The 16,063-nt window shown below is 38.7% G+C and overlaps 1 protein-coding gene and 1 long non-coding RNA gene across 2 annotated transcripts in view; one reads left to right on the top strand and one right to left on the bottom strand.

Annotated features, from left to right (window-relative positions):
• Positions 1–8,047, top strand: part of LOC133623885 (rho-associated protein kinase 2-like) — a 123,120-nt gene extending 115,073 nt beyond the window's left edge. Inside the window, exon 32 of the mRNA XM_061987352.2 lies at positions 7,630–8,047. Within this exon, the coding sequence (XP_061843336.2) occupies positions 7,630–7,633 (4 nt within the window). The 3' untranslated portion in view covers positions 7,634–8,047. The remainder of the gene's footprint in view (positions 1–7,629) is intronic.
• A 2,254-nt stretch (positions 8,048–10,301) lies between these two features.
• Positions 10,302–11,011, bottom strand: LOC140679839 (uncharacterized). The gene is made up of 3 exons (XR_012051175.1): positions 10,899–11,011; positions 10,732–10,811; positions 10,302–10,605 (listed from the first exon to the last, which is right to left on the bottom strand). It is a non-coding gene; the product is annotated as an uncharacterized lncRNA (long non-coding RNA).
• Positions 11,012–16,063: the final 5,052 nt, after the last annotated feature.

Raw genomic sequence — 16,063 nt, 5'->3', positions numbered from 1 at the left:
TAAAGATTTCTGCACATAGAAGTAATCATCAACTTAAAGTGCCCTCTTTGGGGATTGTAATAGAGATTCATCTGGATTCATGAACTTAATTCTAAACATCTCTTCACAAAAAAATTAATCTTTAACATCAATATTTATGGAACATGTCCACAAAAAAATTTAGCTGTCAACACTGAATATTGCATTGTTGCATTTCTTTTCACAGTTCTTTTTGACAGACATTTTAGTGAGAAACCTGCGCTTGTGCTTCACTGAGTTTTTGAACTTACATTCATATTTTGTTGAAGTATTATTCAATAAATATATTTATAAAGGATTTTTGAATTGTTGCTATTTTTAGAATATTTAAAAAAAAATCTCACGTACCCCTTGGCATACCTTCAAAAAACCCCATTTGAGAACCACTGGTAAAAAAAATCATAATATGACCCCTTTAACACGATTATCCAACACGACAAAAATCATCATAGGTCCCCTATAACCCTTCATAGGTCACTCTTTAAAATGTTTTCACATTTTCAAGGAACAATTACTTACTACTAGAGATGTCCGATAATATCAGACTTCCGATATTATCGGCCGATAAATGCTTTAAAATGTAATATCGGAAATTATCGGTATCGGTTTCAAAAAAGTAAAATGTATGACTTTTTAAAACGCCGCTGTACGGAGTGGTACACGGACGTAGGGAGAAGTACAGAGCGCCAATAAACCTTAAAGGCACTGCCTTTGCGTGCCGGCCCAATCACATAATATCTACGGCTTTTCACACACACCAGTGAATGCAAAGCATACTTGGTCAACAGCCATACAGGCCACACCGAGGGTGGCAGTATAAACAACTTTAACACTGTTACAAATATGCGCCACACTGTGAACCCACACCAAACAAGAATGACAAACACGTTTCGGGAGAACATCCGCACCGTAATACAACATAAACACAACAGAACAAATACCCGGAAACCCTTGCAGCACTAACTCTTCCGGGACGCTACAATATACCCCCCCGCTACACCCCCCCAACCCCGTCCACCTCAACCTCCTCATGCATTTTTTTCCATAACTTGAGTTGATTTATTTTGGAAAACCTTGTTACAATGTTTAATGCATCCAGCGGGGCATCACAACAGAATTAGGCATAATAATGTGTTAATTCCACGACTGTATATATCGGTATCGATAATTAAGAGTTGGACAATATCGGATATCGGCAAAAAAGCCATTATCGGACATCTCTACTTACTAACTTACTACAGTCCTATATTTAATATATATTTTTGTATTACTTTTGTGATTTTTGAGCAGGAGTATCTCAACTAGGGGTGGAACGATTCCTTTTTTTTTTAAATAAACCTTTCCATCCCTAATTACAACATTTTGATGTTGAACACCCTCTTTACATTGACATGCGAAAGGCTTTAAAAGTGTTTCCACTGTTAGCCACATGCTAACTGGCTCTCGCCTCCTCAGCAGCGGCCCCATGCTCCGCATCATCCTCCACTGACCTCTTCACCTTTGACACCGCCATTCTTAACGTCTCTCATGCTTGGGAGACTGTAAGTAGCGGAGCTGCCATGCACCCGCCTGCTAAACCTGCCCCACCCACCCACCCCGCTGTGTTGCTAATTAACCCCTCTAATCTTTCACTCACAGCTCTGTACTGCCCCCTGGTGAACTGGCGGCGTATTGCCATCAGTGACCCTTTAACTTACTGTTTCAGATTGCTTGAATTTGGCCTGAAAGACTGGAGGTGGTCGTTGGACGACACCGACAGTGATGATGATATGCCCTTCTGAAAGAAGTCAAAAGGGGGGGAAGGAGGGTAACTTCTGCATGTGTGCTTGCAGTGAATTAAATTTGTGTGAAGTTATCGTGTTTACTTATATCGTGGCTAGTGTTGTTTATTGATTAAACTGCATTGTTAGGGGTGAGGCATTCATTTAAATCATGGGTGTCAAACTGGTTTTCATTGGAGGCCACATTGCAGTTATGGCTGCCCTCAACAGCAAAGAATATATGAATTTGCCATATGCATTTTATTGTTATATATATTTTTAACGAACACTGTATAAAAAAATCTGTATATTTTTACTGTAAAATAAAAAAAATGTCGACAGTATATTACGGAAAATGGAAAAACAGTACCGTATTTTTCGGACTATAAGTCGCAGTATTTTTCACAGTTTGGCCGGGCTCCAGTGCGACTTATATATGTTTTTTCCCTTCTTTATTATGCATTTTCGGCAGGTGCGACTTAAAATCCGAAAAATACGGTACACAGTTTTTTTTATAGGAAAATACTTAAAGTTCCAATGATTGTCACACACACACTAGGTGTGGTGAAATGTGTCCTCTGCATTTGACCCATACCCATGTTCACCCCCTGGGAGGTGAGGGGAGCAGTGAGCAGCAGCGTGCGCCGCGCTCGGGAATCATTTTTGGTGATTTAACCCCCAATTCCAACCCTTGATGCGGAGTGCCAAGCAGGGAGGCAAGGCGTGCTATTTTTTGAAATCTTTGGTATGACTCGGCCGGGGTTTGAACTCACAACCTCCCATTCTCAGGGCGGATGCTCTAACCACAAGGCCACTAAGCTGAATTGATTAACGTGGACCCCGACTTAAACAAGTTGAAAAACGTATTGGGGTGTTACCATTTAGTGGTCAATTGTACGGAATATGTACTGTACTGTGCAATCTACTAATAAAAGTCTCAATCAATCAATAAATGGTTAAATACTGGCGGCTTAGTTGCCAAAATTTTACTGTAACATTTACGGTAGTTTTTACAACATATTACTGTAAATGGAAAAACAATACCACTGTTTTTTTTAATTCTGTCAACTGAGCTGCCACTATATTTACTGCAAAAAACCGTTGGTAGAGTTTTTAAACTTGCAGTAATACACCGTAAAAACAACAACCGTCGATTTTACAGCAAAAAATAAACTGCAGCTCAGTCGTTAGAATTTTACAGTAAAAACAGTGGTATTTATTTTCAATTTACAGTAATATGTTGTAAAAACGCCAGAAATTGTACCATAAAGGCCTTAGTGGCCACATACGTGGACAGCACCTTTTAGCTCTTATTTCCAAAATTGTGTACACTACTGAATTGGGGTCTTATGCCGACATATGGACACTTATACTGCCATCTGGTGGTGTCAGAAGAGTACCGCATTTTTCGGAGTATAAGTCGCACCTGCCGAAAATGCATAATAAAGAAGAAAAAAAACATATATAAGTCGCACTGGAGCCCGGCCAAACTATGAAAAAAACTGCGAATTATAGTCCGAAAAATACGGTATAACATACAATGGATATTGGGGAAAAAAAGCGTGTAAAAATAAAAATTAGAATGTCACTACACATGAAGTACACGTTTGTGTACCGTATTTTTCGGACTATAAGTCGCAGTTTTTTTTCATAGTTTGGCCGGGGGTGCGACTTATACTCAGGAGCGACTTATGTGTGAAATTATTAACACATTACCGTAAAATATCAAATAATATCATTTAGCTCATTCACGTAAGAGACTAGACGTATAAGATTTCATGGGATTTAGCGATTAGGAGTGACAGATTGTTTGGTAAACGTATAGCATGTTCTATATGTTATAGTTATTTGAATGACTCTTACCATAATATGTTACGTTAACATACCAGGCACGTTCTCAGTTGGTTATTTATGCCTCATATAACGTACACTTATTCAGCCTGTTGTTCACTATTCTTTATTTATTTTAAATTGCCTTTCAAATGTCTATTCTTGGTGTTGGGTTTAATCAAATAAATTTCCCCAAAAAATGCGACTTATACTTTGGTGCGACTTATACTCCGGAGCGGCTTATACTCCGAAAAATACGGGACCTATGGACTAAGTACACAAATATCAAAAGATGATTTTTCGTTTTTATTCTAATTAGGGTCCAATAAGCCCAAATAGCAAAGAGAAGTAAAAAAAAGCACGTAAACAAACAGCTTGGGCCTTAAGAGGTTAAAAACTATTGTCATTTTTACAGTGTGCGATTTGATGGATACATTGCTTTGAAATCATAAGTCAGGCAGATATTGAAGTTTTTTTGTTTGAACAACAAAAAAATGTTTGGAAAGTATATAATATGTGTAGCAATATTGGATAATAGTAAAGCTTCAAATGTATTCCATTTCATGCAGTACAAATATTTATTTTTTTGGGTCAAAATGTTAAGAACGGATACATTTAGCAAGAAAAGATAAGGTACGTTATTGACGAATATTTTTCCTAGGCATTCGCGGGCCATATAAAATGAAGTGCCTCGCACCTTGAGTTTAATATCAGTGATTTAAATGGCGGAAAGGGGCGCTTATATACAGAAATGCAGTACATATATATATATATATATATATATATATATATATATATATATATATATATATATATATATATATATATATATATATATATATATATATATATATATATATATATATATGGTCTGGAGTTTCTGTGGTTTATCTGTTATACAGTGCTCTATACCGGGGTAGAGCGGAATATATGTTAGGTCAGGAAAGAACACAGGGGCTATTTCATCCCTACAAGCCTGTTTCACAGGTTTCCCTGCTCTTTCAGGGGATCCCCTGAAGAGCAGGGAAACCTGACTATTTGAGGAAATATTCAAATGTAAACACGACTAAAACTGACTTTTTCCAACCACTTGTTGTGTTGTGTACTTGACAAATAAAATACTATACAGTACAGGCCAAAAGTTTGGACACACCTTCTTATTCAATGTGTTTTCTTTATTTGTATTTACATTGTTAAAGTTAAAGTACCAATGATTGTCACACACACACACTAGGTGTGGCGAAATTATTCTATGCATTTGACCCATCACCCTTGATCACCCCCTGGGAGGTGAGGGGAGCAGTGAGCAGCAGCGGTGGCCACGCCCGGGAATCATTTTTGGTGATTTAGATTGTCACTGAAGGCATCAAAACGAGGAAGGAACACATGTGGAGTTATGTACTTAACACAAAAAGGTGAAATAACTGAAAACATGTTTTATATGGTCAAACACTTGAATTTTTTAGTCATTCTTTTTATTTTATTTTATTTTTGTGTGTAAATGTGTATGATTGTTAATATGTCTAATCTGTACTGTTAAACTGGTCACACAAAATGGTTTATGGTTGATTATATCAGTGTTTTTCAACCACTGTGCCGCGGCACACTAGTGTGCCGTGAGATGCAGTCTGGTGTGCCGTGGGAGATTATGTAGTTTCTAGGGATGTCCGATAATGGCTTTTTGCCGATATTTGATATTCCGATATTGTCCAACTCTTTAATTACCGATACCAATATCAACCGATACCGATATCAACCGAAACTGATATATGGAATTAACACATTATTATGCCTAATTTGGACAACCAGGTATGGTGAAGATAAGGTCCTTTTTAAAAAAATTTATGAAATGAAATAAGATAAATAAATGTAACATTTTCTTGAATAAAAAAAGAGAGTAAAACAATATAAAAACAGTTACATAGAAACTAGTAATTAATGAAAATGAGTCAAATTAAGTGTTAAAGGTTAGTACTATTAGTGGACCAGCAGCACGCTTACGGACTGTATCCCTTGCAGACTGTATTGATATATATTGATATATAATGTAGGAACCAGAATATTAATAACAGAAAGAAACAACCCTTTTGTGTGAATGAGTGTAAATGGGGGAGGGAGGTTTTTTGGGTTGGTGCACTAATTGTAAGTGTATCTTGTGTTTTTTATGTTGATTTAATTAAAAACAAAAAACAAAAAAAAACCGATACAATAATAAAAAAACCGATACCGATAATTTCCGATATTACATTTTAAAGCATTTATCGGCAGGCCGATATTATCGGACATCTCTAGTAATTTCACCTATTTGTGTTAAAAATATTTTTTTCCAACTACTAATCATAATCTGCAAAATATGTGCCGTTGTTGTGTGTCGGTGCTGTCCAGAGCTCGGCAGCGTAACCGTGTAATACTCTTCCATATCAGTAGGTGGCAGCCGTTGCTTTGTAGATGTCGGGAACACGTCGTGTGAGACGACAAGGGTTTGTCGGCGTATCTAATACTTAAACCAAAAATAAACAAAAGGTGAGTGCCCCTAAGAAAGGGCATTGAAGCTTAGGGAAGGCTATGCAGAACGAAACTAAAACCAAACTGGCAACAAAGTAAACAAAAACAGAATGCTGGACGACAGCAAAGACTTACTGTGGAGCCAAGACGGCGTCCACAAAGTACATCCGAACATGACATGACAATCAACAATGTTCCCACAAAGAAGGATAAAAACAACTTTAATAGTCTTGATTGCTAAAACAAAGTAGATGCGGGGAATAGCGTTTAAAGAAGATATGGAACTGCTACAGGAGAAAAACAGGAAAAGCCACCAAAATTGGAGCGCAAGACAAGAACTAAAACACTACACAGGAAAACAGCAAAAAAGTCAAAATAAGTCAGGGTGTGATGTGACAGGTCGTGACTGTACACCTACTTTGAGACAAGAGCTATAGTGATGCATGGTTGGTTATGATTTAAAGTCATATCCAACAATTGCGACGGCAACTTTTTACTGTAAACTGAGTTTCGTTTTTGTAATGATTTCTGCTCGTGGTGTGCCTCCGCATTTTTTCAATGAAAAAAATGTGCCTCGGCTCAAAAAAGGTTGAAAAACACTGTATTATATGACCGAAATAAACGTATTTCATTCATTCATTCATTCTAGTTTCTTCAAAATAGCCACCCTTTCCTCTGATTACTGCTTTGCACACTCTTGGCATTCTCTCCATGAACTTCAAGAGGTAGTCACCTGAAATGGTTTTCACTTCACAGGTGTGCTTGAAGCTCATCAAGAGAATGCCAAGAGTGTGCAAAGTGTGGCTATTTTGAAGAAACTAGAATATAAAACATGTTTTCAGTTATTTCACCTTTTTTTGTTAAGTACATAACTCCACATGTGTTCATTCATAGTTTTGATGCCTTCAGTGACAATCTACAATGTAAATGGTCATGAAAATAAAGAAAACGCCTTGAATGAGAAGGATATTTTGCTTCTTTTTTTTTTTTTTTTTTATGATTACAAAAAGTTATATTTGACAAAAGCCATGAAACAAAAAGACTAAACATAATAAAAACTTAAGATGAATATACAGTACAGGCCAAACGTTTGGACACACTTTCTCTTCATTCAATGTGTTTTCTTTATTTTCATGACTATTTACATTGTAGATTGTCACTGAAGGCATCAAAACTATGAATGAACACATGTGGAGTTATGTACTTAACAAAAAAAGGTGAAATAACTGAAAACATGTTTTATATTCTTGTTTCTTCAAAAAAGCCACCCTTTGCTCTGATTACTGCTTTGCACACTCTTGGGATTCTCTCGATGGGCTTCAAGAGGTAATGGTTTTCACTTCACAGGTGTCATAGTTTTGATGCCTTCAGTGACAATCTACAATGTAAATAGTCATGAAAATAAAGAAAGGTGTGTCCAAACGTTTAACTTGTACCGTATATGGTTTAGTTTACTGCGTGAGTCATGAATAACAGTTTATTAAATGTAATAATATTTCTCCCTTCCCTCCTACAGTTAACCCCGGCCGAGCGAGGGGATCATCGGCTTCTTCGTGGATGATTGACAGCAGCGTGGCGCCAAATCAAGACAAGAGACATTCACTGAAACTGTAAGAACTTTCCATAAGAGGAACAATAGCATGTCTTCTTATTCAGGTTAGTCAACACTACCTTGCTTTTAGAAAAAAGAATAAAAGGAAAGGACTTTCACCTTAATGTTTGAAGTGCAAGGTGTGTGTGCTTTGTATATAAATGAAGAGGAACGGCACGTTTAGCACATGCGGATTGTAAGAATATTTTTTATGAGTGCATAATACCCAGAAAATAGTTTACTCAACAGGTTGCAAGATTAGTTTTTCTCACATTTGATTGTGGCAAAATGTGAACACAATCGATCCATTTTATCTTTGATGATCAAAATAAAATTATTGTACCCCAGGTAAAACTTTTGATTGTGTCTTTAAAATGCAATCTTTTTGTATAAAAGGAAAAAAAAAAAAAAACATGTGTTCCTCACCCTATGCATAATTTTTTTTCCAGGCACTAGATGACTTATTCCAGAATAGTCCCTCTGAGGTGCTTGCGTCGTGAGTGGGCTGGACTGCCGTACGTCCATAAATGTTTCAGGAGCGCCTAAAGCTAACTGGCACTCATACATACATAATGTAATAGCTCATCATGTTGCCCATCTGCTTCATACTGCACATCTAATATACTCTCCAACAGTGTATCAAACTGTGAAGGACTTTACGTCGAGCTTGAATGACAACCAAATGTCTGACCTGCGGTGGGCAGAAGGATCACACATTCTTGTATTTGTTCAATCAATCAATCAATCAATCAATGATTATTTATATAGCCCTAAATCACAAGTGTCTCAAAGGGCTGCACAAGCCACAACGACATCCTCGGTTCAGAGCCCACATAAGGGCAAGGAATAACTCACAAGCCAGTGGCATGTCAATGTGAATGACTATGAGAAACATTGGAGAGGACCACAGATGTGGGTGACCACCCCCCCCCCCCCCCCCCCCAGGGGAGACCGGATGCAATGGACGTCGAGTGGGTCTCGCATAATATTGTGAGAGTCCAGTCCATAGTGGATCTAACATAATAGTGAGAGTCCAGTCCATAGTGGATCTAACATAATAGTCAGAGTCCAGTCCATAGTGGATCTAACATAATAGTGAGAGTCCAGTCCATAGTGGATCTAACATAATAGTGAGAGTCCAGTCCATAGTGGAGGTAACATAATAGTGAGAGTCCAGTCCATAGTGGATCTAACATAATAGTGAGAGTCCAGTCCATACACTCTTAGAAATAAAAGTGCTAAGTAGAACCATATAAGGTTCTTCGGCTCATCCTCATAGGAGAACCCTTTTTGGCTCCAGGTAGAACCTTTTTATAAAGGTTCCACCTGGAACCCTTTTGGAGGGTTCTACCTAGAACCCAATAAGAAGGGTTATACCTAGAACTGTGTGTGTAAGGTTCCACCCAGAACCCTCCATGAGAGGTTCTACGAAGAACCCTTTCATGTTTCAAGGGTTTCATCTAGAACCCACACAGGGAGTTCCACTAAGAACCCTTTCGTATTTCAAGGGTTTCATCTAGAACGCACACAGGGAGTTCCACTAAGAACCCTTTTGTATTTCAAGGGTTTCATCTAGAACCCATGCAGGGAGTTCCACTAAGAACCCTTTCGTATTTCAAGGGTTTCATCTAGAACCCACACAGGGAGTTCCACTAAGAACCCTTTCTTTTGTCAAGGGTTTCATCTAGAACCCATGCAGGTAGTTCCACTAAGAACCCTTTCATGTTTCAAGGGTTTCATCTAGAACCCACACAGGTAGTTCCACTAAGAACCCTTTCATGTTTCAAGGGTTTCATCTAGACCTGACACAGGGGGTTCTAAAAACATCCCTTTTCAAAGGTTTTCACCAATAACCGTCTTGTCTTCTGAGGGTTCTATGAAGAACCATATTGTATTCTACACATCAGTTTAGTTCATATTATATTGTGATCATTTATCATGTTGACATTGAACAACATGACATTCAAAACATTTTAATGAGAAAAACATTTATTTAAAGATAGTCCAACAAAACAGGAGAGGCTGTGTAGGGGAGAACAGGTCAAAAGTCAGCATAGGTCCAGTGGAATCAGCAACATGACAGGCCAGACACATCATGCTGTCCTCAGTAGGTGAATTTGTGTAAATAAATCTCCAGCAATGGTGACATGGCAGAAAGAGACACAAAATAGATTTAGTTCAATCAATCCAAGGTGCACTTACTGCATTTACTGCGCCTTATTGTAAGCTATCTACCAACAATAAAATAATGCATGGTCCAATGAAAAGAATCAGTGTACATACTGTATGTACTAATTGTGACAGTGGAACAGAATCATGAGAAAGTGAGGGAATCCCACAAAGTTTTCACATTGATTTAAATAATGTTGAAATACTTTTCAGTGTTATGTAACAAGTACTCAAAATGTTACGTATTGTAACAATAATGGAAATCCAGAGACGTCACTATGCCAAAATCAAACAAAATGTATTGGTCCAAAATATGTATTAATAAGGGATATTTTTTTATCAATATGTACAAACAAAGGGCAGCAGCAGGAATTTGACCATTAACAAGAACATAAAGCATGAAATCCCATGCTGCAACACATCTACTCACTACTCCCCACTTCTGACACAGTTGTATAGTCTCTTCACTGAAATGGGTACAACACTGTGGTCCTTGATACCCAACACAAATCTTTCAATGGAAATAAGAGTTTTTCTCAGTTCCTTTGGGTACTGGACAGCAAAAACAATATAGAGTGACATTAATGCACTCATAGCATATGATATGTCCATGCTGCTGTCCTCAGTCAAAACCTGTATACCATCCAGGTATAGGGTTATCCTTTGTGCCTGCAAAGGGTTCCCCTCGTGTGTGTTATGGAGCATGATTGCTGGAGTAGGCACGCTTGGCTCCTATGCAATAAAAACAGATACATGTCAGTAAATAAAACCTGCTGTGAAAACAGCAAAAATGACTCAATGTTGTCATTATATGGATAATGCCAATTCCTAAATCTTGACCTTAAATGCAGTATTTACCTCCAGTAGAGTGTATAGAAAGGATGAGTCCTCTCTGAAAATGGAAGGTAGCAGTAGAATTGCTGCATCCCTAATGAGTCCTGAGGAAATACAATTATTCTGTAGTATTTTTTGTTTTCAGAAATACAGATTGTGGCTCCTATAGATACACATATAGGCCTAGATACCTCGTCTTACTGAATCATCCAGGCAGGCATTGATTGCCCTCTGGCAGCAGTCCTTTAGGTCACACATAGATGCTCTTTGAACCATCTTCGTTGCCATTCGATCCAGCTCTGTGACCATCAGCTTCTACAAGGAATTGCTCCTTCATCTCCCACAGAAGCTGTAAGGAGGGATAAAAAGTGTCATCTCAAAATACTTGATGATCATAAATGAAGTAATACACATACAATTAAATATGGTCAATTCAATGCTTGAAGATACCAACTATTTTAGGAAGCTTCAGTGCGGGAAACTTTTCGATGATTTCCTCTGCCTTGGCAGTTGCCATGAAGGTCTTTCGGTATGCATAGGTTCGTCTCATTCTCTCCTTTAAAGAGTTCAGATCTGGGTGTACCTTAAGCATCTCTGTAGATATTTCATTGATATGAGCTTCAATGCTCCTTTCTACATTCTTCACTCTCCTGAGCCTATATGCATTCAAGAAAAATGACAAGCAATATAGTAAGAGGTAACCATTAAGATGAGGTGTACATGTTTTTTAAAAAGTTATATAATATGGAAGAATCATCCTCTCTGTAACCTTCGTCTTGTGTTATCTTTCTGCTACCACTATGTTGGAGACCAAGCTCAAGCCCAGTCTCCCTGCTCCTCCTACCCGCACATTAGTGTGTGCTCAACATGGATGTATTAGATCCATGGTGCTCACCAGCCCACCCATCCCTCCAAAGACGAGCTAGATGGCGACCGCAACGCCGCTACCGACAACGTTAAAGCTCCTTCTAACATTGACAATTTATACTATAATATTTCATTAAAATAACAACTACGATAACCTTTTTAGGATGATTTAAGATTAATTGTACAGATATATTGTAACCTATTTTGTTATGGCAGCTCTCAGCAAAGCTTTGTCAGGTATTATATTGTTTGACCACAATACAATTTGTTTGTTTGTTTTCTACAAGAAAACAAACAAATAAGCAAACGAACAAAACATAACAAGAAACAAATGCTTAGTCCACCTTTTACCATAAAAGTCCTCAGCTAGGGTCAAGCATGCTGAAATAAGATATTATATTTAGCTCACCTTGATTCTCTGAAGTTTCTTCTGTTCTCTCTCCTGTTCTTCTTTGTTCTGTTCTGTTCACAGTAATCACAATTGGTATGTCACACCTGGTTTGTAGGCAGGGAAGACCAGACCATGTGGTGCAATCCATGGGGCAACCAGCTCTTAATTCACACATGACAGCCACCATCATGCCAGCTCCCTGGCCCAACACACCAAACCTTGCCCTTTCCCCTGGGAGATCAGGGTTCAATTCCCAGCATCAACAAACCCTGATGTAGTAGCCTAAAAGTCAGCATTACAGTGTGACTTTTGCATCAGTTAAGGCTTAGCCTCTGACATCAAAGATCGTTGTCTATCAATGAACTTATGTGCAGCTTCACAACTCGACTAAGCCAGTCAGCAGGGTACAGCAGCCATGGGATGAGGCCGATCATGGAAAAGTATGAGGAGGAGACAAATATATGAGTAAAATTGTCTGTAAAATAAGTGTTTAATATTTTTGAACTTGTTTGTCACTAATCCACACATCACCTCAGTATGCATTAACATGGTCACTCTGCATCAACCAGGCTTTGAACTCACAACTTCAAACTGTATCCCTAGATCACCTGACTTGTAACAAACTTTCAAAAGCCTTTGTCCAGTGAGTCGTATAGCTCACTTAGATGCCCCAGAAAGAGGGGTTATATCCTTGCTGCAGGGACCCCTTTGCTAGTTCTTTGCTGTGTGTAATTTCCTCCTGAAGAAGGGAGTAGTTTAACTAAACTAAATAAACACAATTATAACTGCTGCGCAGCGATGGGTCGGGTCCGGGCGATTTTTGGCAAATTAAGGCAATTCTGAGCAACAAACAGGAGAACAGGAAGGCAAGACAGTTGACATTATAATGTTCCTTTTGCACCAGTTGAGGCTAAAATCCACAACAATAGAACCAAAGACTGTGGTCTATCATGCTGAGCTAATTGGCAAGTGACAATTCAACAGTGGCTTCACAAATTGATTAAGCCATTCACTGTTGTGCATGTAGATTTGGAACCACTGTAAATATATCAGTTATCAAGACAAAAGTCTGAAAATACACATATTGCATCTAGACAGAATGGAGATATTGGTCATTTGATTTTTTAATTGATTCGATTTGCTCCATAAGTTAATGACTGATGTTTAATCTATCATGACTCTAAAATGTATATGTTTGCTTCACAAAGACCATCTGGCATTTTCAAGAGCTGTCATCACCACCTTTGTCAGGGCTTGAACCCAGGTTCTTTGGCACCAAGAACCAGCTCCTAAATCACTGAGCTATTTCTCAAACGGAATCACCAGCCAGACAGCAGTTGTCCAGGCAGATTTCAAAAATGGTCCTCCCAGTCACAGCTAATCTTTGCCTGAGTCAACAAGATTTGCTGATGAAGATCTTGCTTTCTTATAATTAATGGTTGTGGAAATAACTTGGTAACAGAACATTTCAGTTATAGGACTGCCATTATTTGTATGTCTGATCAGAAGGTGTAAGGTAATAGACTAGTATGGTGGACCTAATGACTGAAGGCAGCCAGCTGGTTAGCTCAGTCACTATTGCCAGTGACTTTAGACTGAGTGGCAGGTGTTCAAATCCCAAGATGGGCAGTTATGTTACAGTTTGATCAACAGGATCTGGGGAAGAAGAGTTTGCTTTAATTAAAATAAACAAAAAAAAAGTATTTGTATCAGTAGTCACAAGGAAATGTATTTTGCACCATTATTGGCAAATGTTATCAGGAAGTATGTCCCTGGTGACACAGGATCTTACCCATGCTTTCAACAATCCCTGAAGAACTTTTTCTTCCAAAAACGGTTCTCTGGATCAAAATAGTTCTTACTGGAACCCTTAGTGTTAGTGAGAACCCTTTTAAAACCAATTATTCAGAAAAGGGGTTTTAAAGTGTTCTCTGGATCAAAATGGTTCTTACTGGAACCATTAGCGTTACTAAGAACCCTTGAAAAACCCTTTCTTTGGGAAAGGGTTTTTCAGAAGCAAATGGTTCCAGTTAGAACCTCAGCCCTTGTAGAAGAACCCTTTTGGAACCCTTATTTCTAAGAGTGTAGTGGATCTAACATAATAGTGAGAGTCCAGTCCATAGTGGATGTAACATAATAGTGAGAGTCCAGTCCATAGTGGATCTAACATAATAGTGAGAGTCCAGTCCATAGTGGATCTAACATAATAGTGAGAGTCCAGTCCATAGTGGATCTAACATAATAGTGAGAGTCCAGTCCATAGTGGATGTAACATAATAGTGAGAGAGTCCAATCCATAGTGGATCTAGCATAATAGTGAGAGTCCAGTCCATAGTGGAGCTAACATAATAGTGAGAGTCCAGTCCATAGTGGATCTAACATAATAGTGAGAGAGAACAGTCCATAGTGGATCTAACATAATAGTGAGAGTCTAGTCCATAGTGGATCTAGCATAATAGTGAGAGTCCAGTCCATAGTGGATGCAACATAATAGTGAGAGTCCAGTCCATAGTGGATCTAGCATAATAGTGAGAGTCCAGTCCATAGTGGGGCCAGCAGGAAACCATCCCGAGCGGAGACGGGTCAGCATCGCAGAGACATCCCCAACCGATGCACAGGCGAGTGGTCCACCCCGGGTCCCGACTCTGGACAGCCAGCACTTCATCCATTGCTACCAGACCTGTGCCTGGAGAAAAGAAAAGAAACGGCAGATCAACTGGTCTAAAAAGGGGGTCTATTTAAAGGCTAGAGTATACAAATGAGTTTTAAGATGGGACTTAAATGCTTCTACAGAGGTAGCATCTCTAACTGTTACCGGGAGGGCATTCCATAGTACTGGAGCCCCAATAGAAAACGCTCTGGGAATCACTAATAAGCCGGAGTTCTTTGAAGGCAGATTTCTTGCCGGGACATATGGTACAATAGAATCAGCAAGCTAGACCGTGTAGCATTTTATACTTAAGTAGTAAAACCTTAAAGTCACATCTTAAGTGCACAGGAAGCCAGTGCAGGTGAGCCAATATAGGCGTAATATGACCAAACTTTCTTGTTACCTTCTTGAGACCTCGAAAAAATGCCTACCTCTTTAGGACCACCCTTTCTAGATATATAAAGATGAGTATTTACAACATTAATATTATATACATACTATGCACATAATAAAAAGGTAAGCTTTTAGTTATTTTTTGTCTTTAGAATTTTTTTTTGTAATTCGTTTTTAATCTTCATTATTTACTTTCAAGGAGAGATGTCGATAAATGCTTTAAAATGTAATATCGGAAAGTATCGGTATCGGTTTCAAAAAGTAAAATGTATGACTTTTTAAAACGCCGCTGTGTACACGGACGTAGGGAGACGTACAGAGCGCCAATAAACCTTAAAGGCACTACCTTTGTGTGCCGGCCCAATCACATAATATCTACGGCTTTTCACACACACAAGCGAATGCAATTCATACTTGGTCAACAGCCATACAGGTCACACTGAGGGTGGCCGTATAAACAACTGTAACACTGTTAAAAATATGCGCCACACTGTGAACCCACACCAAACAAGAATGACAAACACATTTCGGGAGAACATCCGCACCGTAACACAACATAAACACAACAGAACAAATACCCAGAACCCCTTGCAGCACTTACTCTTCCGGGACGCTACAATATACACCCCCCGCTACCCCCTACCCCGCCCCCCCCCAACCCCGCCCACCTCAACCTCCTCGTGCTCTCTCAGGGAGAGCATGTCCCAAATTCCAAGCTGCTGTTTTGAGGCATGTTAAAAAAAAATGCACTTTGTGACTTCAATAATAAATATGGCAGTGTCATGTTGGCATTTTTTTCCATAACTTGAGTTGATTTATTTTGGAAAACCTTGTTACATTGTTTAATGCATCCAGCGGGGCATCACAACAGAATTAGGCATAATAATGTGTTAATTCCACGACTGTATATATCGGTATCGGTTGATATTGGAATCGGTAATTAAGCGTTGGATAATATCGGATATCGGCAAAAAAGCCATTATCGGACATCTCTACTTCTACCCTAAAGTCTCTTATGTGCCTCTCTCAGATGTCACCGTTAACTTATTCTGATA

The sequence above is a fragment of the Nerophis lumbriciformis genome, linkage group LG26, assembly GCF_033978685.3.
Source record: "Nerophis lumbriciformis linkage group LG26, RoL_Nlum_v2.1, whole genome shotgun sequence".
In the NCBI taxonomy this organism is placed as follows: Eukaryota; Metazoa; Chordata; class Actinopteri; order Syngnathiformes; family Syngnathidae; genus Nerophis; species Nerophis lumbriciformis.
Note: the sequence above shows the minus strand (reverse complement) of the source record. Positions and strands in the feature narration are given on the sequence as shown.